This window comes from Oncorhynchus mykiss, chromosome 12 (genome assembly GCF_013265735.2).
Source record: "Oncorhynchus mykiss isolate Arlee chromosome 12, USDA_OmykA_1.1, whole genome shotgun sequence".
Lineage (NCBI taxonomy): Eukaryota > Metazoa > Chordata > Actinopteri > Salmoniformes > Salmonidae > Oncorhynchus > Oncorhynchus mykiss.
This window is the reverse complement of record NC_048576.1, coordinates 87,873,447-87,899,688: the sequence shown is the minus strand read 5'-3', so window position 1 is coordinate 87,899,688 and position 26,242 is coordinate 87,873,447. Positions and strand designations below refer to the sequence as shown.

At 45.9% G+C, this 26,242-nt stretch overlaps 1 protein-coding gene and 1 long non-coding RNA gene across 9 annotated transcripts in view; one reads left to right on the top strand and one right to left on the bottom strand.

The window, feature by feature from the left end:
- The window catches only part of LOC110539052 (SUN domain-containing protein 1), a 49,714-nt gene that overhangs the window by 21,405 nt on the left and 2,067 nt on the right, over positions 1-26,242 (top strand). For 3 of the 8 annotated variants that reach the window (XM_036939046.1, XM_036939047.1, XM_036939045.1), the window contains 21 exons: positions 5,741-5,929; positions 6,631-6,896; positions 7,415-7,441; positions 7,662-8,027; positions 8,505-8,639; positions 9,218-9,349; positions 11,602-11,685; positions 13,784-13,900; positions 14,944-15,063; positions 15,170-15,263; positions 16,104-16,162; positions 16,534-16,718; positions 16,897-17,178; positions 18,378-18,470; positions 19,683-19,762; positions 20,254-20,398; positions 21,307-21,633; positions 22,136-22,220; positions 25,111-25,226; positions 25,598-25,765; positions 26,137-26,229. In XM_036939046.1, the coding sequence (XP_036794941.1) occupies positions 5,814-5,929; positions 6,631-6,896; positions 7,415-7,441; positions 7,662-8,027; positions 8,505-8,639; positions 9,218-9,349; positions 11,602-11,685; positions 13,784-13,900; positions 14,944-15,063; positions 15,170-15,263; positions 16,104-16,162; positions 16,534-16,718; positions 16,897-17,178; positions 18,378-18,470; positions 19,683-19,762; positions 20,254-20,398; positions 21,307-21,633; positions 22,136-22,220; positions 25,111-25,226; positions 25,598-25,765; positions 26,137-26,229 (3,090 nt within the window). In that variant the 5' untranslated portion in view covers positions 5,741-5,813. The remainder of the gene's footprint in view (positions 1-5,740; positions 5,930-6,630; positions 6,897-7,414; positions 7,442-7,661; positions 8,028-8,504; positions 8,640-9,217; positions 9,350-11,601; positions 11,686-13,783; positions 13,901-14,943; positions 15,064-15,169; positions 15,264-16,103; positions 16,163-16,533; positions 16,719-16,896; positions 17,179-18,377; positions 18,471-19,682; positions 19,763-20,253; positions 20,399-21,306; positions 21,634-22,135; positions 22,221-25,110; positions 25,227-25,597; positions 25,766-26,136; positions 26,230-26,242) is intronic. The other 5 variants (XM_036939039.1, XM_036939043.1, XM_036939040.1 and 2 more) reach the window with 5 other exon arrangements.
- LOC118937773 lies at positions 20,467-21,136 on the bottom strand. Its single transcript, XR_005035187.1, has 3 exons — positions 21,033-21,136; positions 20,818-20,971; positions 20,467-20,756 (listed from the first exon to the last, which is right to left on the bottom strand). It is a non-coding gene; the product is annotated as an uncharacterized LOC118937773 (long non-coding RNA).

Here is a 26,242-nt window from a genome sequence, read left to right as displayed (position 1 = left end):
ACAGGAGACAGTCCATATCACATGGAGTGGGGAACAGGGGCACACAGGGTATTAGGATGTTGGGGGTAGACAGGAGACAGTCCATATCACATGGAGTGGGGAACAGGGGCACACAGGGTATTAGGATGTTGGGGGTAGACAGGAGACACTGCCCCTAGCCTGGGTATTAGGATGTGGGGGGGTAGACAGGAGACATAACACATCACATGGAGTGGGCAACAGGGGCACACAGAGTATTAGGATGTTGGGGGTAGACAGGAGACAGTCCATATCACATGGAGTGGGGAACAGGGGCACACAGGGTATTAGGATGTTGGGGGTAGACAGGAGACAGTCCATATCACATGGAGTGGGGAACAGGAGCATTAGGATGTTGGGGGGTAGACAGGAGACAGTCCATATCACATGGAGTGGGGAACAGGAGCATTAGGATGTTGGGGGGTAGACAGGAGACAGTCCATATCACATGGAGTGGGGAACAGGGACATTAGGATGTTGGGGGTTAGAGAGGAGACACCACCCCTAGCCTGGGTATTAGGATGTTGGGGTTAGACAGGAGACAGTCCATATCACATGGAGTGGGGAACAGGGACATTAGGATGTTGGGGTTAGACAGGAGACAGTCCATATCACATGGAGTGGGGAACAGGGGCACACAGGGTATTAGGATGTTGGGGGTAGACAGGAGACACCGCCCCTAGCCTGGGTATTAGGATGTTGGGGGTAGACAGGAGACAGTCCATATCACATGGAGTGGGGAACAGGGGCACACAGGGTATTAGGATGTTGGGGGGTAGACAGGAAACACCACCCCTAGCCAGGATATTAGGATGTTGGGGGGTAGACAGGAGACAGTCCATATCACATGGAGTGGGGAACAGGGGCACACAGGGTATTAGGATGTTGGGGGGTAGACAGGAGACAAAACACATCACATGGAGAGGGGAACAGGGGCACACAGGGGAACAAGGGCACACAGGGGAACAGGGGCACACAGGGGAACAGGGGCACACAGGGGAACAGGGGCACACTGGGGAACAGGGACACTGGGGAACAGGGACACTGGGGAACAGGGTATTAGGATGTTGGGGTTAGGGGGAACAGGGTATTAGGATGTTGGAGTTAGGGGGAACAGGGTATTAGGATGTTGGGGTTAGGGGGAACAGGGTATTAGGATGTTGGTGTTAGGGGGAACAGGGACACTGGGGAACAGGGACACTGGGGAACAGGGTAACAGGATTTTGGGGTTAGGGGGAACAGGGTATTCTTAAAGGTCCAATGCAGCCGTTTTCATCTCAATAATAAATCATTTCTGGGGAACAAATAAGTATCTTACTGTGATTGTTTTCAATTAGAATGGCCAGAAATAAACAAATATTGCTTCTTAGCAACTAGCTGTTATTGGCAGAGAGGTTTGGAACTCTCTTTTCTTATTGGTCTATTAACAAATGTACTGCCAGGTGATGTCATCAGACATTCCAAAACTCCATCCCACCAAAACAGGCTGACATTTATATATACTAAAAGGGCATTATTATAATTTCACAGTATTTTTCCAACCTCATATACAGTATATAAAACATAAGTAAATCTCATTTTTGACTGCACTAGGCCTTTAACATTGTGTGTGAGGTAACAACATAGACAACTCTGCTAATATCCCATCCAACCTGGTGTGGCTTCTAGCATGATCTGTAGTGGGCACTCACACTCTGTGGAAGAGCACACACACTCTGTGGAAGAGCACACACACTCTGTGGAAGAGCACACACACTCTGTGGAAGAGCACACACACTCCCTGGAAGAGCACACACACTCCCTAGAAGTGCACACACATTCTCTGTGGAAGAGCACACAGTCACATTGAGAGGTGTTGGTGTGTGTAGGAGAGCCAGGTAGAGCAGCAGGCAGGAGGAGGAAAGCAAAGCCCATAATTGGCTCTGGATGGGATGGTGTAATCCTGAGGTTTTAGGGCCAGGAGGACACAACACACACAGGCCTGGGGATTGACTGATAGAGAAGGCCTCTACAGCCAGAGCCCCTGTTTATATGTTGGGGACCTTTAGAGAAGGAGTGGCGTCTGAGAACAGCCTGACTGTGTGTGGGACCCACCCCCAGTTCTTCCTTCTGTGTTGCATTGTTTTAAATGGCTGTCACATGTTGTTGTTCAGAATGTAGTCTTATGGACTCTCACTGTTGTGGTTTTAATATTGAATGAAACCATGTGTTTGTGCTTACATTTTGTTCCCGCCTCCCATCTCCATTACAGGAAGGGAAGATCTTGAACACAGTCAGTCAGCTAAGATGCTTTTCTCCTCTTCAACTGACCTGCTTGTCTGTCAGGGGGATTTAGATGACTGACATACAAAGGAGAGGAGACCCAACCTACTGTAGGAGAATATTACCCTACTGCTGTGTGTTTAACATCAAATCATGATTGTTAGTACCTTTGTGCGTGTGTGTACACAAGCAATAGACAAGACTCTGAAAGGATCTGTTTCTTAGAGCCAATGTGGCAATAATGATTTAGATGTTCTATGATGGAATGTTGGCGCTGGTCTTGGCCCTGCCTGCATCCTCAGCCAGGGGGTGTGGTCTGGTATGTGTGAGTCAGAGAGAGAGAGAGAGTTTCTAGCTTCCGCTGCAGAAGTGTCCAATTCTATATTCACAATATTTACATTCCGTCTCCACTCCACACCTTACTGGCTCAAACTGGTATATTTTTTTACATTTACAGTTGAAGTCGGAAGTTTACATACACCTTAGCCAAATATATTTCAACTCAGTTTTTCACAATTCCTTAATCCGAGTAAAAATGCCCTGTTTTAGGTCAGTCAGTTAGGATCACCACTTTATTTTAAGAATGTGAAATGTCAGAATAATTTATTTCATTTTATTTCTTTCATAACATCACGTGTTTCAGAAGTTTACATACACTCAATTGTTTAACTTGGTTCAAACGTTTCAGGTAGCCTTCCACAAGCTTTCCACAATAAGTTGGGTGAATTTTGGCCCATTCCTCCTGACAGAGCTGGTGTAACTGAGTCAGGTTTGTAGGCCTCCTTGCTCACACGCTTTTTCAGTTCTGCCCACAAATTCTCTATAGGATTGAGGTCAGGGCTTTGTGATGGCCACTCCAATACCTTGACTTTGTTGTCCTTAAGCCATTTTGCCACAACTTTGGAAGTATGCTTGGGGTCATTGTCCATTTGGAAGACCCATTTGCGACAAAGCTTTAACTTTAACTGATGTCTTGAGATGTTGCTTCAATATATCCACATAATTTTCCGTCCTCATGATGCCATCTATTTTGTGAAGTGCACCAGTCCCTCCTGCAGCAGAGCACACCACAACATTTTTTATTTTTTTATTTGACCTTTTATTTAACTATTCAATGACAGCCTAGGAACAGTGGGTTAACTGCCTTGTTCAGGGGCAGAACGACAGATTTGTACCTTGTCAGCTTGCAACCTTTCGGTTTCTATACTCACATACTTCATTCAAACACTTTCAGAAACTTCAGAGTGTTTTCTATCCAATACTAATAATAAAATGCATATATTAGCAACTGGGACTGAGGAGCAGGCCGTTTACTCTGGGCACCTCTGGGCACCTTTCATCCAAGCTACTCAATACTGCCCCTGCAGCCATAAGAAGTTAACAAGAAATTTGTGGACTGGTTGAAAAACTACTTTTAATGACTCCAACCTAAGTGTATGTAAACTTCTGACTTCAACTGTACATGATCTTATCCAAAATGTTAATACACTGCTCAAAAAAATAAAGGGAACACTAAAATAACACATCCTAGATCTGAATGAATGAAATATTCTCATTAAATACTTTTTTCTTTACATAGTTGAATGTGCTGACAACAAAATCACACAATTATCAATGGAAATCAAATGTATCAACCTATGACTTCCCTACAACGCCTGGGCATGCTCCTGATGAGGTGGTGGATGGTCTCCTGAGGGATCTCCTCCCAGACCTGGACTAAAGGTCCTCGTCTGCAGTGCCAAGGTCACAATTTGCCAATCTTGGTGTTCTCTGGCAACTGCCAAACGTCCTGCACGGTGTTGGGCTGTAAGCACAACCCCCACCTGTGGACGTCGGGCCCTCCTACCACCCTCATGGAGTCTGTTTCTGACCGTTTGAGCAGACACATGCACATTTGTGGCCTGCTAGAGGTCATTTTGCAGGGCTCTGGCAGTGCTCTTCCTGCTCCTCCTTGCACAAAGGTGGAGGTAGCGGTCCTGCAGCTTGGTTGTTGCCCTCCTACGGCCTCCTCCACGTCTCCTGATGTACTGGCCTGTCTCCTGGTAGCGCCTCCATGCTCTGGACACTACGCTGACAGACACAGCAAACCTTCTTGCCACATCTCGCATTGATGTGCCATCCTGGATGAGCTGCACTACCTGAGCCACTTGTGTGGGTTGTAGACTCCGTCTCGTGCTTCCACTAGAGTGAAAGCACCGCCAGCATTCAAAAGTGACCAAAACATCAGCCAGGAAGCATTGGAACTGAGAAGTGGTCTGGTCACCACCTGCAGAACCACTCCTTTATTGGGGGTGTCTTGCTAAATGCCTATAATTTCCACCTGTTGTCTATTCCGTTTGTACAACAGCATGTGACATTTATTGTCAATCAGTGTTGCTTCCTAAGTGGACAGTTTGATTTCACAGAAGTGTGATTGACTTGGAGTTACATTGTGTTGTTTAAGTGTTCCCTTTATTTTTTTGAGCAGTGTATATTTTCATACTGGTCCTCTGTGGGATATGAACCCACAACCCTGGTGTTGCAAGCACCATGTTCTACCAACTAAGCCACACAGGACTGGTCTATGGTGTCCTTATTCATTCTATTATATACTGTATCTGTCTGGGCCTCTCTCCTCTTTCACACGCAGTCCTCGTTCTTCCTCCATTTGTATTCTTTCCTTGTGTTTATTGGGTGAGTCATTACCTGAGAGCCCAGTGTTCAGCTCCAGGAACAGTTCCTGTGGTAACATTCTCTCCCTACTGAGCTGTTACAGCTGTCCCAATGCTGTGTTGCTGTTTACAAAACAACGTGTCTCTCTCTAGTTTATATGTGTGACTAAGATACAGACAATGGATGGGAGGAAGTTGGGAATGTCCGTATTAATCATGTTAACTAATCCCTGGGCCTGCATTAATAAAGCTCTTAGAGTAGGAGTGCTGATCTGGGATCAGTTTACCCTTTTAGGTGATAATGAATAAGTTAACTGTTATGAATACTGGCCCTGACTGACTCAGTGGGAGAGGGTTGTTGATTTCATGTTGAGGTAAGCTGAAACCACAGAAGTGCTGGTCTGATTTAGACCAAGGCCTCTGATAGGCCTACAGCAAGTGATAAGAAGCCCAGGCACTGTGACTGAGTCATACAGTACCTAAATTCACCACACTTCTCTCCTTTCCTCTCTCCCCCTCTGTTTCTATCTATCCCTCTCTTTCTATCTATCCCTCTCTTTCTATCCATCCTTCTCTTTCTATCCATCCCTCTCTTTCTATCCATCCCTCTCTTTCTATCCATCCCTCTCTTTCTATCCATCTAATGTTTTCTCCCTTGCCATATCACACTGTATCATCTCTTCCCCTGTCCTCTCTTTCCTCTTTTTCTTTGCCATCTCACTATCCCACTCTCTTGCCATCTCTCTTCCTCTCATCTCTTTCTCCTGCTCTCTCTTTCTTCTCTCTCTTTCCCTCTCTTCTGTCCTTAGCTCCAGCTACTCGACTGTGGCCCTAGAGTTTGAGAAGGTGCATCAGATCGCTCCCGTGTTCAACTCGCCCAGGATGTCGCGGCGGAGCCTGCGTCTGCAGACCACTGGCGGTCTCTATGGCAACGACAGCCTGGCTGACTTCTCCTCCCAGAACCACAGCAGCGGAGGGTCCAGTCAGAGAGAGTCATGGTAAGACTACACAGGGTCCAGTCAGAGAGAGTCACGGTCAGACTACACAGGGTCTAGTCAGAGAGAGTCACGGTCAGACTACACAGGGTCTAGTCAGAGAGAGTCACGGTCAGACTACACAGGGTCCAGTCAGAGAGAGTCACGGTCAGACTACACAGGGTCCAGTCAGAGAGAGTCACGGTCAGACTACACAGGGTCCAGTCAGAGAGTGTCACGGTCAGACTACACAGGGCCCAGTCAGAGAGAGTCACGGTCAGTCTACACAGGGTCCAGTCAGAGAGAGTCACGGTCAGACTACACAGGGCCCAGTCAGAGAGAGTCACGGTCAGACTACACAGGGTCCAGTCAGAGAGAGTCACGGTCAGACTACACAGGGTCCAGTCAGAGAGAGTCACGGTCAGACTACACAGGGTCCAGTCAGAGAGAGTCACGGTCAGACTACACAGGGTCCAGTCAGAGTCACGGTCAGACTACACAGGGTCCAGTCAGAGAGAGTCATGGTCAGACTACACAGGGGAAGGGAGTCAATGGACACACAAACGCACTCATGCAGACACAAAACATTAGCCTTATATTAACATTAAATATGTACACACAGAGGCAGCTGGAGGCAGATACACACAGAGGCAGCTGGAGATACACACAGGGGCAGGCACACACTGACTTCTATAATCTTTATCAATCTCTCTCCTGTCTCTCAGGATGGTGAGGAGCAGAAAGCATCAGCAGCAGTCTGCCTCCAGCTCCCTGTCCCTGAACCAGTCCCTGTCCCTGAACCAGTCCCTGTCCCTGAACCAGTCCCTGCCCCTGAACCAGACGCCACGCAAGACCCTCTCCTTCTCCACTAGCAACACTCCCTCTACGGGCTGCACCACTGCCAGCGATGCCTCCCTGCTATCCTCCATCTTGGACCAGTCCAGCCTCCGTCAGCGATCCAACACCACTACTACCACAGACGGCTACTGGGGTCAGTCCAAGAGGAAAGGGCAGGGCATAGGTCATACGATCAGAGGAAGGGTTACGTTTGATAGAGAGGATACATCAGCTCTATTCTGGTCCCAGACCTGTACGGTATGTGCATTAGCCAACTCCTCCGACTATTGTTGGCTTGACATGACAGGTATGGTCAGACAGTCTGTCATACAATGGCTAAAGCACAGGTCTAGAACCAGTCAACCGCATTAGAATATAAGAGTTAAAACTAGGACGGTAGCAGTTTAAGCTAACTAGCTAGCATGCTAATTTGAATTAGTTTGGTGTTTGCGTGTCTATCCGATATGTAAGGCAGGACTGATGAATGGTTTGTGGGATTAGCAGGGGAGAGACGGGGCAGGCTGACTGTATAATCTCTCCATTGAATCCCTTTGATGTGGTTTTCCAGAGATTAGCTGTGTTATTACCCGTGTGACCCAATACAATGAATTAATAACTATTCAATGATCTCCCGCTGGCTTGGATGATTTGATAATGCTTTATTTCCTCTAGGTTCAGATCAGGATACCAGTCTGAAAGGTGAGACTTCACCATTCACCCTGGTAGTGATCTTTTATTACGCATCATCACAACACTTTTCCAGGAAGTAAACACAGGCTTGCTTTAAGGCTAGAGCTCTGATGTGCAAAATAATGATATTTTGAAACCATATAAATGGACTGATGAGAAATATCTGAAGAAAGGGTTTTATAGTCAGAGTTGTACTTAAAAATGTTCATCTTGTGTGTGTTTCCCACAGGGAGGAGTTCAAGGACGGACCACAGCTCAACGGGTGCGAACGGCGGCGTCAACACTGTGTCGCACAGCCACGCCATGGTCGCCAACGGTTACATCTGTAAAGACTGTTCCATACACTCTGAGAGGAAAGAATCTCTCACCACATACTCCTCCTCTTCCTCGTCTCAGGCTGCCTCTGCAGCAGCAGCTGCCGCCACCTTCTCCTCTTCCTCGTCTCAGGCTGCCTCTGCAGCAGCAGCTGCCGCCTCCCTTTCATCCTCTTCCTCGTCTCAGGCTGCCTCTGCAGCAGCAGCTGCCGCCATCTCATCATCATCAGCCTCATCCTCCAGTTTATACAGCACGGTCAAGAGTCAGAGGAGCAAGACAGGTGAGAACCATACCTAGTGTGCACACAACTGACTGGGGAGTGAAATGGTTGTGTTCATTAGGCACCAATGGAAGAAAACAGACTGAAACATGGAGGGACAACCTGGACGCTCATTTCATTTTCTATTGCAAAACACTTTCTGTTGCATTCCCTAATGAACATGACCCACTGTTCCTCTCCTAGGAACAAGGTAAACAGGAGGTTCTTTCTGTTTGATGGTTTACAAACCTGTGCATATCACACTGTTTCCTTAATTTCTAAAATCTCTAAGTCCCGTTAGAAGACCACTTTAAAAGCCCAGAATGCCCAAAATAAGTTAAAATGATCAGTCATCCAGCCAGTTGTTGTGTGTTTCTCTGTTTCTGTTTGCTTGTTAGTGCTGATGCTACGTGGGCTTCCACTTAGGGGAAGGACCCATTTCTCCACCTTTTATATGTCTGGCTAAGTTAACTAACCTGCCGTCCTTTCTCTGTCTAGGTCTCCTGGTGTCAGTCTCTAACACGTGTGTCCACTACAGCAGACGAGCCCTGACCCCCATAGTGTCCCTGATGACACTGCTCTTCCAGAACATTCTGTGGCTGGGCACAAGAGCCAGGAGCCACTCAGGCAAAGGTATACGAGATGCTTACTACCGGGGTCTGTTCAGAGGAGCGCAACTTTACAAAATGTTCACGTAGAAATGCATTATGTAGAACAGATATGGTGCAGAATTGGGCATCATATCAGCTCTATTCATTGTATTTCTATCTGCAAATTTCACCTCACTGAATTCCCCCTTATACTACTTCCCTTCACACCCATCTCTCTCTCCTTTTTTTTTTTACTGTCTTTCCTGGTTTGATTTATTCAAAGCTGTTCAACCTGATAGTCTCAAGGAACTGGACTCCAGTTCATCGTAATGGTACTATCAAAATATATATTTTTAAGATTCAAAAGGATCTCCACTCCTGTCTCTTCCCAGCCTCAAAACTGTGACAGGTGGAAATGGAATAGCCTGGTCCCAGATCTGTATGGGCCTTAACATTAGTCAGATGAGTTGTTTAAATGAAGCAAAAACGCAAAATTATAGTCTGAGTTGTCGGCTAAATAAAGCAAAATACTGATCTGGTCCCAGGCTGGAATGGGTACGGGGGTTTAACAGACAGATTATCTGATCTGACCTTTGATGTGTGGTATGGTTGTGTCACTAGGTGTCCTGGCGTCCCTATTAGACAGGGCCAGACGGGCTGTCTCCTCCAGCGCGTCCCGTGTCTCTTGGCTCTTTAAGCAGACTACTCTCCACAGGATGATGGGCTACAGGGCCAACGACTACGAAGGCAAAGGTACCTGACCCACCGCCGAGCTGAGGTCAGGAGGCATGGGTCAAAGGTCATCGGTCATCAACACTGACCTTGGTGACCTCTTTTTTTTTCAGCCCTCTATTTCCGCTGTCCGCCGACACGACTTCTTTCTCAAGCTCTTGGTCTTTGCATTTCTGTGTCTGTGAAAACATAACCTTATGCCCAGCCTTCACAGATAACTGTGCATGTATAGTAATGGTTTGGTGGATTATAATGTAGAGGAAAGCTTCTCTCCACGGTATGTACAGATGCTGTTTTCTACTGTGTAGTTTCACCACAGATAACTCTATTTCAGTCTTCAGAGCCTCTCTCCAGCTCTGTCCATCTACCTCTGTTTAGTCGTGGCCAAAAGTTTTGAGAATGACACACATATTAATTTTCACAAAGTCTGCTGCCTCAGTTTGTATGATGGCAATTTGCATATACTCCAGAATGTTATGAAGAGTGATCAGAGGAATTGCAATTAATTGCAAAGTCCCTCTTTGCCATGCAAATGAACTAAATCCCCCAAAAACATTTCCACTGCATTTCAGCACTGCCACAAAAGGACCAGCTGACATGTCAGTGATTCTCTTGTTAACACAGGTGTGAGTGTTGACGAGGTCAAGGCTGGAGATCACTCTGTCATGCTGATTGAGGTCGAACAACAGACTGGAAGCTTCAAAAGGAGGGTGGTACTTGGAATCATTCTTCATCCTCTGTCAAGCATGGTTACCTGCAAGGAAACACGTGCCGTCATCATTGCTTTGCATAAAAAAGGGGCTTCACAGGCAAGAATATTGCTGCCAGTTACGTTGCACCTAAATCAACCATTTATCGGCTCATAAAGAACTTCAAGGAGAGCGGTTCAATTGTTGTGAAGAAGGCTTCAGGGCGCCCAAGAAAGTCCAGCAAGCGCCAGGACCGTCTCCTAAAGTTGTCAGCTGCGGGATCGGGGCACCACCAGTACAGAGCTTGCTCAGGTATGGCAACAGGCAGGTGTGAGTGCATCTGCACGCACAGTGAGGCTAAGACTTTTGGAGGATGGCCTGTTTTCAAGAAGGGCAGCAAAGAAGCCACTTCTCTCCAGGAAAAACATCAGGGACAGACTGATATTCTGCAAAAGGTACAGGGATTGGACTGCTGAGGATCATTTTCTCTGAATTCCCTTTCCGATTGTTTGGGGCATCCGGAAAAAAGCTTGTCCGGAGAAGACAAGGTGAGCGCTACCATCAATCCTGTGTCATGCCAACAGTAAAGCATCCTGAGACCATTCATGTGTGGGGTTGCTTGTCAGCCAAGGGAGTGGGCTCACTCACAATTTTGCCTAAGAACACAGTCATGAATAAAGAATGGTACCAACACATCCTCCGAGAGCAACTTCTCCAAACCGTCCAGGAACAGTTTGGTGACGACCAATGCCTTTTCCAGCATGATTGAGCACTTTGCCATAAGGCAAACGTGATAGTTAAGTGGCTCGGGGAACAAAACATTGATATTTTGGGTCCTTGGCAAGGAAACTCCCCAGACCTTAATCCCATTGAGAACTTGTGGTCAATCCTCAAGAGGCGGGTGGACAAACAAAAACCCACAAATTCTGACAAACTCCAAGCATTGATTATGCAAGAATGGGCTGCCATCAGTCAGGATGTGGCCCAGACGTTAATTGACAGCATGCCAGGGCGGATTGCAGAGGTCTTGAAAAAGAAGGGTCAACACTGCAAATATTGACTCTTTGCATCAACTTCATGTAATTGTCAATAAAAGCCGTTGACACTTATGAAATGCTTGTAATTATACTTCAGTATTCCATAGTAACATCTGACAGAAATATCTAAAGACACTGAAGCAGCAAACCTTTGTGGAAATTAATATTTTTGTCAGTCTCAAAACTTTTGGCCACGGCTGTATGCTCATCACTGAAACGGTCCTCCATACCTCTTAAAGAGACAGAGACAGAACTCCTGTACTACCTCACTGCCTGTCAGTCATCTTTGTTTTCCCCCTACACTCTCTCCCTCTCTGTCTGTCTCTCTCTTTATCCATCTCTGGTTTAATACAGGTCCACTTGATTACGTTAACAAATGGTCTTCTTTCCACTTTGGTTGGTTCCCTTGGTGACAAATTTCCCTCTTACCCTCTCTTTCTTGTGTGTCCAAATATACAATACGTCACACGCTCTTGGTCACCACTCGCCTGCAGAGTGAAATGTTTTGTTATGTAAATATGATTATTAATAGTTTGTTGTGTTGCAGCTCACTCCAGTTACTGTGGGAGCATGAATGTAAAAGACCACGTGATGGGAGACGGACACCACCACTTTTTAAATGGCTCGTTGTGTAAGTAGTCAACACGCTCACACACACACAGACTCACACCCATGTGCATGCGCACACACACACACACAAATTCCCTCTCAAGTGCTCTATTCGTGCCAGTGGGCCACTTTGTCACCCTGATTGACCCAGAGTTAATTCTATGCGTGACCTATTTCCAGATCAGTGCATAGGGGTTATATGAACCACTAGGGCCAGTGGCCAGCCGGTCACACCTCTTTCCCCAGTCAGTGACTGTACTCTGGCTACTGGTCTCCCTAGTCAGACACAGCAGGTGTTTGTGTGTTTCCATATAAGCTCTGAGAGTTTTTTTTTTAAAGATTGTTTTGAAAAGGCCGAAACCCATAAAGATCAATCAGATGTATCTCTGTGAATGTTTCACTTCACTTTAAAGATTGTTTCAAGGCAACTGGGAGAGGAAATAGCTAGTCCTGTAGGGTTACATTCCATGATGTCTTATCTAACATCTTCCTAAACTACACTGCTGTCAGACAGAATGACAGTGCAGTTGAACAAACGTCAAACAGAGAACAAAGGCCTGTTTGACACAGAAGCTGCTAATCCAAACATCTGGAGGGAGGAAGGGATGGGCTGTGTTACCAAAGAGAGAACCTGGAACGTTGCCTTTCTTGGTTGAACATGCGCACATCTCAGAATATTGCTTTTTCATATTAACGTGGTTCCTGTGTTCTAAGATTTGATCATCTACGCATTTTGAATAAAGACAACCTGGAATGCAACCAGAGATTGACAGAAAGACAGTTCTCTGTCAACTGTGTTGCAGCTCTTACACTGTGGTCATTTCACTCATCCTGTCAACTGTGTTGCAGCTCTTACACTGTGGTCATTTCACTCATTCAGAAGCATTTTTTCTATGGTTGGTAGTTTTTATAATACTGAATTTTCCTTCATTTTTTTACATTCCAAAAAAACGAATACATATAAACAAAATTGTACCGACATACAAACAATGACTACATCTCATCTGCCCAGACCTGCATGCTCACACTCCCATCCCTACTGCCTGAATTATTGTTTGCAACTTGGTGTTAAATTGTACCAATTCGTTTTTCTCAGTTACACATTCTATTTCAATAATACATCATTAGATTTTTCCATTGTGTCAATGATGGCGGATTGATCGACTTCCAAGTTTTTAGTATCTGTTTTTTCAAAATGATTGATGAGAAGAGAATTGTTCAGCCCATTGGGTATCTCACTACACCCCCACTTGACATGTCTTGAAATAGGCAGACAGATTGATTTAAAAGTACTTTTACGTTGTAATTCTTCTGATAGACAACTTTCTAGCTCCGCCCATAACGTCCAAACTTTGTAGCGTTCTCAGAAAGCATGGATTAGGGAGTCATTATTAGTTTTACACTTGAGACATGACTTTGCTGTTGTGCTGTAGAATTTCAGAATTTTTCTCTTGCATAATAAATTCTAAACATGACTTTATACTTTAGCATACATTTTTGTTAACTGTAATTTTGTTAGTTATGCTCCAACTGTCCTTGCCTTTAGTTTTCCAAGTGGGCTAGTTTATCGATGAATTCTGAAAAGCTGTCCAAGGATTCTTCCATAAGGTCGTGTTTCTAGGGAGTGATATTGGTTGTTTTGGTCAAATACATTTCCTTTTCTTCCATATTGTTTTAGTCTTCTTAGCTATGAAGTTGTTAATGTTCCTAGCTTCATCCTTTGAAAATAGACACATGAAAATATTCTGGGGATGAGCATGTGCATCTTCAGTATGTACCCATTGTTCCTCTTTAGTGTATTTAACTTTATGTCACAAGTAAAAGCCTTGGGTGGCGACTTGATACATTTCCATGTCTGGAAGGTTAAACCACCTCTGACTGAGGAAGATGGAGAACTGTCCTCTTTATTCTATTCATTTAATTTGAATGCTTTTACATTTCATACATTATTTAGAACTTTTATTTGACTTCTGATTTGTTACGTTATAGACATTTTTTGTCTCTGAGTTGCGTTGATGTTTATTGCATTTAATTTGACATCATTTTTCATTAATTTGTTTTTTGTTTTGTTTGTTTTCTTTTCCTTGTCTGCCATCCATCCGTCATGTGGTCTGGCTCAGGTGACGACTGTAAAGGGAAGCAGCACCTGGAGACCAACACACTGGTCCACAGTCACACACAGACCTCCAGAACTCACCGTCTACTGGGGGGTCTGTGGACCCTTATAGTTTACACAGGTTATAATCCCCTTCCTCCTCCTCCTGGCTTCCTTACTGATCTAATACACATACAGGTTAACCCCCTTCCTCCTCTCCCTGACTTCCTTACTGATCTAATATACATACAGGTTAACCCCCTTCCTCCTCCTCCTGGCTTCCTTACTGATCTAATACACATACAGGTTAACCCCCTTCCTCCTCCTCCTGGCTTCCTTACTGATCTAATACACATACAGGTTAACCCCCTTCCTCCTCCTCCTGGCTTCCTTACTGATCTAATACACGTACTGGTTAACCCCCTTCCTCCTCTCCTTGGCTTCCTTACTGATCTAATACACATACTGGTTAACCCCCTTCCTCGTCTCCCTGGCCTCCTTCCTTATTGACCTAATACACATACAGGTTAACCCCTTCCTCCTCTCCCTGGCCTCCTTCCTTACTGACCTAATACACATACATCAGAGTTGTATTGATCGGTCCAAACCGTAGCAAACGTTCTGCAACAGAAACCAAAAACAAGCATTTCTTATTGGACAAGTTCTGGTAGTCCTTCCCTGACTCAGTCAGTTTGATTCTGTTTGGTGCCTAATGAATACGACCCTTGCTTTATGAACCTTGCGCACATAGACTTTTCATAGGAATCTCTCATTGACATCAATGCAAATTCTATACAAACTGTGGGTGTGGGGAAATACATTTCCCTACCTTCCACTATGGGTCTAGGACCTGTTTTGTTGCACTGCTGATAGTGGCTGAGGTCAGGACTAGGCCCCAAGAGAGCTGATCTGAAATCAGTTGTGAACTGAAGCCTCAGTATTTTGACTTGTCCTAATGCCCAGCATTTGTTATTAGCATGTCATTAGCACTCTATTTACTGAATTGAATCACTATGATTTCTTAGGTTTTTACCTTTATTGTAACAGGTTAGTCTCATTGACATTGAGATAAAACATCCTATCTTTTTAAGAGAGACCTGGCCAAAATAGCAGCACATAAAGTTTCATAAAAAGACAATTTTCTAATGAAAGCTTCAACGTTGTGTGTTTGTTCTGACCTTCCAGGCTACTGTCTGCTCCAGCCAGGTTACTATGTAGTGAGGGCAGGCCTGGCGCTGGGGTCAGCAGTGGGGTCAGTGGCTCAGAGACTGCTGTCAGTGCTGTGTCTAGTCCTGGGAGCTCCAGGTTAGTTACCCTGTGTTGCATCCATCCTCTCTTCATCAGTATTTAGTTGTTATATCAGTTGCTCTCTTTCTTATATCATACGAAACCACTCCCCCCCCCCCCCCAGGTAAAGCAGCCAGGCGGTTGTTGTGGTGTCTGGGGACAGGCTGGTACCAGCTGGTGTCTCTCATGTCTCTGTTCAACGTCTTCTTCCTGACCCGGTGAGAGCCTCCGTTACTGTATCCAACTCATGTGACTTTTGCCCGTGTAGTTCTCAGAAAGATCCTTGTGTAGATGATTTTAATTGACCTACTATTGTCCTTTGTTATCGGAGGTTGGAGATTTTTTATTTTTTTTATTTTTATTTTACCTTTATTTAACCAGGCAAGTCAGTTAAGAACAAATTCTTATTTTCAATGACGGCCTGGGAACAGTGGGTTAACTGCCTGTTCAGGGGCAGAACGACAGATTTGTACCTTGTCAGCTCGGGGGTTTGAACTCGCAACCTTCCGGTTACTAGTCCAACACTCTAACCACTAGGCTACCCTGCGGCTGTAACTTTTGGTTGATGTGATTGACAGCAGAGACATTTCAGATATCTGGGGCAAACCGTAGTAAAACAGCCAAATGTTTAGCAATGGAAAATGACAGGTTTTTGTCATTGGACAAGTTTACATTGTACCATTGTACCAGTTATCATTGTGCATGTTTGATAAATATTTGACTGTTCTTATGCAGGCTCTGTCTTACACGTTAAATCTTAATTAGATTGAATTATATTTTGGTTTTATTTAGGCATTTGTCATTTCTTCAGATGAAATGAAATAATGAAAGCAAAGGGTCAGGATAGATGGGTTCTGTCAATTATAGATGCACATGACAGATATGATGATTGAATTATTTAGTCATGACTTTTAGATATTACGATTTTAACTAAATTATTTCTCTCATCTGAGGAAGGAAAGGTTACAGTGTCTTATCAGGTTATGTTTGACGGTGTGTGTGCGTATCTCAGGTGTGTTTTGCTCACTGCTCTGTGTGTGTGTGTGTGTGTCTTTCAGGTGCCTGCCCAGAATGTGGAAGCTCCTCCTCTTCCTCCTTCCCTTCCTGATATTCCTGTGTGAGTAACAGTGTGCTCACCTGACCTACTTCACACACAAACATGCTGATCTGTCAGCTGTGTAGCACCAGAGCTGTTAACCAGCCCCCCAGAGCTTGCTCCAAATCCAGCCCCAGATCTAGGTCACTCTTACTGGGCACACAGCTACAGAACCAGCCCTTCTGTGGAACAACTGTGGAACAACACTTTTACACACTGTACTTTCTACACTAACAGTCTACTCAGAAAAGCACGGACTTGCATTCATAAACCCACAAGCTATTATCAAATCCCCAAATTCATGCATAAACACAAAAAAACATATACGACAGGCAGGTTGTTGCATAATGTAGTTCCTGTTGATTCATTTCCCTGTTTCTCTCTCCTCTCAGGGTTGTGGTTCTGGGGTCCGTCCAGTTTCCTCTCCTACCTTCCAGCCATAAACCTGACAGAGTGGCGCTCCAGAGTGGTGTCCCCCTTCACCCTCTCATCGTTTATCCTGACCCCTGCCCTTGTTCCCACCCCCGCCACACCACTGGAGCAGACCCCCACAGCAACCCCCGGCCCACAGGCACAGGTAAGAGAGGAGCTCGCCTGAGAAGTTTGAGGGCGTCTCTCAATTTGTGTCTGTATTGTGCAAATATGGTGCTTCATGAATGTTGGACTAAAACAAGCTTTCTTGTTCTCTCTCTAACCTCTCACTATACTTCTGTGTCCCTCCTTTATTTCTGTCTATCCCGTATCTCCCTCTACAGCCAGTCCTTCCCCCCATAGTCACCGTGGACACAGAGGGCCTGGAGCGTCTGGAGCGGGTAGAGCATGGTCTGACCCTGCTGTGGGAGCGGGTGAAGCAGGGGGACCAGAGGCAGGAGCAGCATCACGGGGACACCCTGGCCCAGTACACCCTCCTGAGGGAGCAGCTGGACAGCCAGACAGACAGAGACAACCTGGGTCCCTGGGTCTCTGGCTTGCTGGAGCACAGGATCACCCTGCTGAGAGGAGAGCTGGAGCAGCAGGAGGCCTCACACAGGGCACAGGTAGGGATGGCTGTCAGGGGAGGGGAAAGGGACTGGGGCCGGACACAAAGATGTTGATAGGACTGGGGGTTGGGAGGTGGGACTGGGGGTTGGGACTGGGGGTTGGGACTGGGGGTTGGGACTGGGGGTTGGGACTGGGGGTTGGGACTTGGGGTTGGGACTTGGGGTTGGGACTTGGGGTTGGGACTTGGTGTTGGGACTTGGTGTTGGGACTTGGTGTTGGGACTTGGGGTTGGGACTTGGGGTTGGGGGTTGGGACTTGGTTTAGGAATGGGGTTGGGACTTGGGGTAGGGTCTTGGGGTTGGGTCTTGGGGGTTGGGTCTTGGGGGTTGGGTCTTGGGGGTTGGGTCTTGGGGGTTGGGAATGGGGGTTGGGTCCTGGGGGTTGGGTCTTGGGGGTTGGGAATGGGGGTTGGGTCCTTGGGGTTGGGAATGGGGGTTGGGAATGGGTGTTGGGACTTGGGGTTGGGACTTGAGGTTGGGACTTGGGGTTGGGAATGGGGGTTGGGACTTGAGGTTGGGGTTTGGTGGCAGGAATGAGGTTTGGGTTTGGTGGCAGGAATGAGGTTGGGGCTTGGTGGCAGGAATGAGGTTGGGGTTTGGTGGCAGGAATGGGGTTGGGGTTTGGTGGCAGGAATGGGGTTGGGGCTTGGTGGCAGGAATGGGGTTGGGGCTTGGTGGCAGGAATGGGGTTGGGGCTTGGTGGCAGGAATGGGGTTGGGGTTTGGTGGCAGGAATGGGGTTGGGGTTTGGTGGTAGGAATGGGGTTGGGGTTTGGTGGCAGGAATGGGGTTGGGGTTTGGTGGCAGGAATGGGGTTGGGGTTTGGTGGCAGGAATGGGGTTGGGGTTTGGTGGCAGGAATGGGGTTGGGGCTTGGTGGCAGGAATGGGGTTGGGGCTTGGTGGCAGGAATGGGGTTGGGGCTTGGTGGCAGGAATGGGGTTGGGGCTTGGTTGCAGGAATGGGGTTGGAGCTTGGTTGCAGGAATGGGGTTGGAGCTTGGTTGCAGGGCTGATCAGAGGGTTGAGCTTCAACACTTTAATTGATAACTGTACAGATTTGTGCTTTTTATGTAGGGTCAGATTTCAGTCTGTTTTGCTTCGTAAGCATTCCATACTGACCCCCTATTCCTTATTACCGAGTTCCTTACTCTTTACTTCTGGGTGACCTTTTCTCCTCTCTCCCTCTCTCCTGTGCAGACTGAAGAGCAGAGGGTTCAGCAGCAGCAGAGTCAGGAGACACGGCTAGCTGAGCTGGAGGGGCTGCTGCAGGTCCTCGCTACTAAAACTGAGGTAATGTCTATTACTGAGAAATACACACAATACCCCATTACCTACATATCCCAATACATACAGGAACATACAGGTCCTGGCAGTTGAGACTGAGGAAATGGTCTATGGGAAATGCACACCAGACTATGAATTAAACTCTGTGAAATCAAATGCATCCATCCAGAAGCATACGTTACCTCCACAGCTCATCTGAACACACACCACTAGATCTTAGCAGGCTAACAGCTAAGCTTGAGGTGCAGTCTCACAAGCTTATTACTGATTGACACATACAAGACCCACGCATCACATTACCCACCCATAGGAACACAAACAGGAACATACCGGTTCTGGCACCAGTCTGTACATACATCATCTCAGGTAGTTAATTTGAATACATACAGTATGACACACACTCATACAAGTCTAGTCATCTGGTCAGCATGTCCCTGTCCTTTTAGGTTAATTGTGATGACATATAATGCCCGTGCTGAAAGTGTTCATGTCAACACATGCTGTATTGAAGCTTATTGGCCATTCATTTATATTACAGTACTGGCCATTCATTTATATTACAGTACTGTACATTTTCATTTATATTACAGTACTGTACATTTTCATTTATATTACAGTACTGTACATTTTCATTTATATTATAGTACTGTACATTTTCATTTATGTTACAGTACTGTACATTTTCATTTATGTTACAGTACTGTACATTTTCATTTATGTTACAGTACTGTACATTTTCATTTATGTTACAGTACTGTACATTTTCATTTATGTTACAGTACTGTACATTTTCATTTATATTATACTACTGTACGTTTTCATTTATATTACAGTACTGTACATTTTCATTTATGTTACAGTACTGTACATTTTCATTTATATTATAGTACTGTACATTTTCATTTATATTACAGTACTGTACATTTTCATTTATATTACAGTACTGTACGTTTTCATTTATATTACAGTACTGTACATTTTCATTTATATTACAGTACTGTACATTTTCATTTATATTACAGTACTGTACATTTTCATTTATATTATAGTACTGTACATTTTCATTTATATTACAGTACTGTACATTTTCATTTATATTACAGTACTGTACATTTTCATTTATATTACAGTACTGTACATTTTCATTTATATTATAGTACTGTACATTTTCATTTATATTACAGTACTGTACTGTATTTTAATGAGGTTGTATTTCAGGCGGTGCAACAGAAACAGGAACAGCGGAAGGAGGGGACAGAGGAGACAGCCACACCAGCCCCTGCCTCTGTCCGTGTCAGGTAGGTTCACGGGCGGTGGCTTAACGTCCATAGATGATATAGTGCAGAACTTCTCTACTGTTTCCACCTGCACTCCATTTCATGGGGAAAGAAACTCTTGCACACTGATTCTCTTCATTTTCCCCACAATGTTTTAATGTCTTATGACTGAAACATTGGTCTATGTGGTCCATTATTAAATCAAACAATAGAGCCAGTGTATTGGAGTTAGTTTTTTTACAGCATGCAAACATTTATATTTTTTAAAGTGTGGAGCCAAGTCCAGGGTTGCAAAATTTGTGGCAATTTCTCGAAACTTGTTTACCAGAAATGTTGGTTAGAAGCTTGCTGGAATCAGGAGGTAATAAGCCAGACATCAGGGAATCTTCCAAACTGGATTTCTGGAAAATGGGGGATTTTGGAGAAATGTTTCAAACCTAAGCAATTGTAACAGAGACACTTCTCTCTCTTTCCCCCTTTATCTCTCTGGCTTTCTCTTTTCTCCGCCTCAGTGTGGGTGTGGACCCGGAGGCCCCTGCTGCTTTGCTGGCGGAGGTGCAGAGGCTGGAGGGGGAGCTGAGTCGGATCAGGGGCGACCTGCAGGGGGTGATGGGATGTCAGGGGAAATGTGAGCAGCTGAACACAATCCAGGAAACGGTGAGTATGAGAGACAACTGTCTGTTTACTGCTTTTAGTGTTTACTGTACCTTGTGCTGATATAGCTCAGTCTTTATTATAGTATGAGAGACAACTGTCTGTTTACTGCTTTTAGTGTTTACTGTACCTTGTGCTGATATAGCTCAGTCTTTATTATAGTATGGGAGACAACTGTCTGTTTACTGCTTTTAGTGTTTACTGTACCTTGTGCTGATATAGCTCAGTCTTTATTATAGTATGGGAGACAACTGTCTGTTTACTGCTTTTAGTGTTTACTGTACCTTGTGCTGATATAGCTCAGTCTTTATTATAGTATGGGAGACAACTGTCTGTTTACTGCTTTTAGTGTTTACTGTACCTTGTGCTGATATAGCTCAGTCTTTATTATAGTATGAGAGACAACTGTCTGTTTACTGTACCTTGTGCTGATATAGCTCAGTCTTTATTATAGTATGGGAGACAACTGTCTGTTTACTGCTTTTAGTGTTTACTGTACCTTGTGCTGATATAGCTCAGTCTTTATTATAGTATGGGAGACAACTGTCTGTTTACTGCTTTTAGTGTTTACTGTACCTTGTGCTGATATAGCTCAGTCTTTATTATAGTATGGGAGACAACTGTCTGTTTACTGTACCTTGTGCTGATATAGCTCAGTCTTTATTATAGTATGGGAGACAACTGTCTGTTTACTGCTTTTAGTGTTTACTGTACCTTGTGCTGATATAGCTCAGTCTTTATTATAGTAGTTGTACATTACCTTTATAATATAATGGCATTCTTCCAAATGACAGCCTGTACTGTGCTGTTACTGAACGGAACTTCTACATGGTGGTATATGTATTCTGCAGTTACAGCCCCTCACACATGATGTGTCTCACCTCTCCCTCTCTCTCACCTCTCCCTCCCAGGTGTCCGCCCAGGTGTCCGCCCAGGTGAGGCGGGAGCTGCAGGCCCTGTTCTACGGCTCTGACGACCAGACCCACCAGGGAGAACCAGACATCCCCGAGGGACTCCTCCAGTGGCTGTCGTCGCGCTACGTGAGCGGGGCCGACCTGAAGACCCTCCTGACCAACCTGGAGCTCAGCATCCTGAGGAACGTGTCGCTGCAGCTGGAGCAGAGCAGGGCCGAGGCCCGGACGGAGGCTGAGGCCAGGGCTGCAGTCATCATCACGCAGACCCAGGCTATTACACGGAGTGTCCAACACACCGCCGTGGGCGAGGGACTGTCTGAGGAGGTAGACTACACACTCCACTATAGGGACTCTTGTTGTCGTTAACCCAGTGCTACTCACTGTCTTCAGAGGAACGGCTTCATTATCATGATTTATTTCATGATGGACCGGTGTCCTGGACCCAGATTCTCCATAGAGCATGCTTTTGACTTCACGGCCCGCATCCACAAAGTTTCTCAGGGTAGGAGTGCTGATCTAGGATCTGACCATATAACCTTATGTGTTATGATCTAAAAGGCTAAACTGATCTTGGATCATTCAGCACTACTACTCTGAGATGCTTTGTGAACAGTGGATCAGGAGTAGGTTTAATTTGGGTCTTGGAAACCACCTTCCTATATGATGTACTTTCACGATATGATGACTGTTACTTTAAGGGGTCATGATTGTCAATGAGACTAGGAGTCATTGTGTGTGGAGGTGCATGGCAGAGTCTCTGCAAAAGGTATCCAACCATACACACATCCTAACCCCCCGTCCCTGCCTCTGCCTCTCTCTCCCCTAGCAAGTGCAGCTGATCGTCCAGAATGCCCTGAAACTCTACTCCCAGGATAGGACGGGCCTAGTGGACTACGCCCTGGAGTCTGGAGGTAAAGAGAGACCTCTCACTCAGTTTACATGAACAGAACCACTGTGGGTTAGAGCCAGCCTGTTGACATGTCCATGAACAGAACCACTCTGTGGGTTAGAGCCAGCCTGTTGACATGTCCATGAACAGAACCACTCTGTGGGTTAGAGCCAGCCTGTTGACATGTCCATGAACAGAACCACTCTGTGGGTTAGAGCCAGCCTGTTGACATGTCCATGAACAGAACCACTCTGTGGGTTAGAGCCAGCCTGTTGACATGTCCATGAACAGAACCATCCTGTTGGTCAGAACCATCCTGTGGTTTGAGCCAGTCTGTTGACATGTCCATGAACAGAACCACTCTGTGGGTTAGAGCCAGCCTGTTGATATGTCCATGAACAGAACCACTCTGTGGATTAGAGCCAGCCTGTTGACATGTCCATGAACAGAACCACTCTGTGGGTTAGAGCCAGCCTGTTGACATGTCCATGAACAGAACCATCCTGTGGATTAGAGCCAGCCTGTTGACATGTCCATGAACAGAACCATCCTGTGGTTCAGAACCATCCTGTGGGTTAGAGCCAGCCTGTTGACATGTCCATGAACAGAACCATCCTGTGGTTCAGAACCATCCTGTGGGTTAGAGCCAGCCTGTTGACATGTCCATGAACAGAACCATCCTGTTGGTCAGAACCATCCTGTGGATTAGAGCCAGCCTGTTGACATGTCCATGAACAGAACCATCCTGTTGGTCAGAACCATCCTGTGGGTTACAGCCAGCCAGTTGACATGTCCATGAACAGAACCACCCTGTGGGTTAGAGCCAGCCTGTTGACATGTCCATGAACAGAACCACCCTGTGGGTTACAGCCAGCCTGTTGACATGTCCATGAACAGAACCATCCTGTTGGTCAGAACCATCCTGTGGGTTACAGCCAGCCTGTTGACATGTCCATGAACAGAACCATCCTGTGGGTTAGAGCCAGCCTGTTGACATGTCCATGAACAGAACCATCCTGTGGGTTAGAGCCAGCCTGTTGACATGTCCATGAACAGAACCACCCTGTGGTTCAGAACCATCCTGTGGGTTAGAGCCAGCCTGTTGACATGTCCATGAACAGAACCATCCTGTGGGTCAGAACCATCCTGTGGGTCAGAACCACCCTGTGGGTTAGAGCCAGCCTGTTGACATGTCCATGAACAGAACCACTCTGTGGGTTAGAGCCAGCCTGTTGACATGTCCATGAACAGAACCACTCTGTGGATTAGAGCCAGCCTTTTGACATGTCCATGAACAGAACCACTCTGTGGGTTAGAGCCAGCCTGTTGACATGTCCATGAACAGAACCACTCTGTGGGTTAGAGCCAGCCTGTTGACATGTCCATGAACAGAACCACTCTGTGGGTTAGAGCCAGCCTGTTGACATGTCCATGAACAGAACCACTCTGTGGGTTAGAGCCAGCCTGTTGACATGTCCATGAACAGAACCACTCTGTGGGTTAGAGCCAGCCTGTTGACATGTCCATGAACAGAACCACTCTGTGGGTTAGAGCCAGCCTGTTGACATGTCCATGAACAGAACCACTCTGTGGGTTAGAGCCAGCCTGTTGACATGTCCATGAACAGAACCATCCTGTGGGTTAGAGCCAGCCTGTTGACATGTCCATGAACAGAACCATCCTGTGGTTCAGAACCACTCTGTGGGTTAGAGCCAGCCTGTTGACATGTCCATGAACAGAACCATCCTGTGGTTCAGAACCACTCTGTGGGTTAGAGCCAGCCTGTTGACATGTCCATGAACAGAACCACTCTGTGGGTTACAGCCAGCCTGTTGACATGTCCATGAACAGAACCACTCTGTGGATTAGAGCCAGCCTGTTGACATGCCCATGAACAGAACCACTCTGTGGGTTAGAGCCAGCCTGTTGACATGTCCATGAACAGAACCACTCTGTGGGTTAGAGCCAGCCTGTTGACATGTCCATGAACAGAACCATCCTGTGGTTCAGAACCATCCTGTGGGTTAGAGCCAGCCTGTTGACATGTCCATGAACAGAACCATCCTGTGGGTCAGAACCATCCTGTGGGTTACAGCCAGCTCCATGATGGTGGTTTATAATGGAAGGATTATCCTAGCCTAGCGTTACATAACTATAAAGCAGCCAGCACTGAGGTGTTTGTCCCAAATGGCACCCTATTCCCTATATAGTGCTCTACTATGAAGGGAATAGGGTGCCTATGGTGTCCTACTTTTGACCAGGACAAAAGTAGTGCACTATAAAGGGAATAGGGTGCCAGGTCAAAAGTAGTGTACTAAGGGAATAGTGTGCCATTTCAGTATGAATGGTACTGGTATAACAGTAGTGAAGAGGGTAGTAGGGCATTAGAGACCAAAGCTCAGGTAGTCTGGCTCCGTGGACAATAAGCCTGTTTGTCATACTAATAATGGCCTGTGTGGATTGGACAGGCACAGAGGGCTCCATTAGAGACATCAGATTAGTGGCCAGATGAACTGAGTGGTCTGACGTTTGTCTTGTGTGGATTCTATTTTGATGTGTGTGTTAGTATGGAATCATGTTATTGTATGTTGTGTGTTTCATTGCATTATCCCTGTGTATGGTCAGATGGCTTTTCAATACAGTTTCCTCACCACAGAGTTGTGGTTCAGGCATTAGGATTTCTGATTTCTGATACATTTTGACCTAAGATTGAATAAGAATGTCTTTCTTGCTCCCATTCTTTCATTGATTGATTGGTTGATTAAATAAAGATCAACTTATTCCCTCAGATAACACTCATAAACCTTAAGACATGTATTTCCAATGTGGTCTTCCTGCGTAGAAATAGAAAGGAATCTATTGTGGTTGAACTGTGGTAATGATGTAACGTGGTCATGTGTCTGTGTGGTCAGGCGGTAGCATCCTAAGCACGCGCTGCTCGGAGACGTACGAGACAAAGACGGCCCTCATGAGTCTGTTCAGCGTGCCCCTCTGGTACTTCTCCCAGTCGCCCCGCGTCGCCATCCAGGTGAGCTCTCCAATTCAAACCTTCAGAAGCTTTATTGTTCCAGGTCACAAACACAGTGTACAAATAAAAACACATTCCAACAATAGCTGCAATCCAGGAATAGCTGCTGAGCTGCTTAGAAGACACTGATTCAATAGTTATTCCAGAAAGAAGCTGTCGTTTTCAACACCACCAGAGGTCGTTGTTTCCTCTTTATCTGTGTTTTTATTTGTAGATAATGGTACATTTTGAAAGTTATTTCAACAACTACATCATTTGTCTTGTAAATTTGAACAGGACAGGGATTATCTTGTGGAGATGTTTATCAGTGACTCTAACATATCTTACCATCTCTTCCTCCCTCCGCCCATCACCCTTTCCCCTTCCCTCAGCCTGATGTTTATCCAGGGAACTGCTGGGCGTTTAAAGGTTCTCATGGTTACCTGGTCATCCGGTTGTCCCTGAGGATCCTCCCCACAGCCTTCTGTCTGGAGCACATCCCCAAGGCCCTGTCCCCTACCGGCAACATCGCCAGCGCCCCGCGCAACTTCACTGTCTATGTAAGACACACACACACACACACGTACTGGCAATATCAGCAACTACACTGTCTACTTAAGACACACACACATGTACTGGCAAAATCAGCAACTACACTGTCTATGTAAGACACACACATACTGGCAATATTAGCAACTACACTGTCTACTTAAGACACACACACATGTACTGGCAAAATCAGCAACTACACTGTCTATGTAAGACACACACATACTGGCAATATTAGCAACTACACTGTCTACTTAAGACATACCTACCTACTGACAATATCAGCAACTACATGGAGTGCCTTCTGTTGGTCATGGGCTATCTATGGTCTCAGCCTCAGTCTCCTGCCTGACATCACTGACTGGTTTCTGTGTGTTTTCAGGGTCTGGATGATGAGTATCAGGAGGAGGGAAAGCTGTTGGGTCAATACACCTACCAGGAGGACGGAGACTCAATGCAGAACTTCCCTGTCATGGTAAACACAAGAA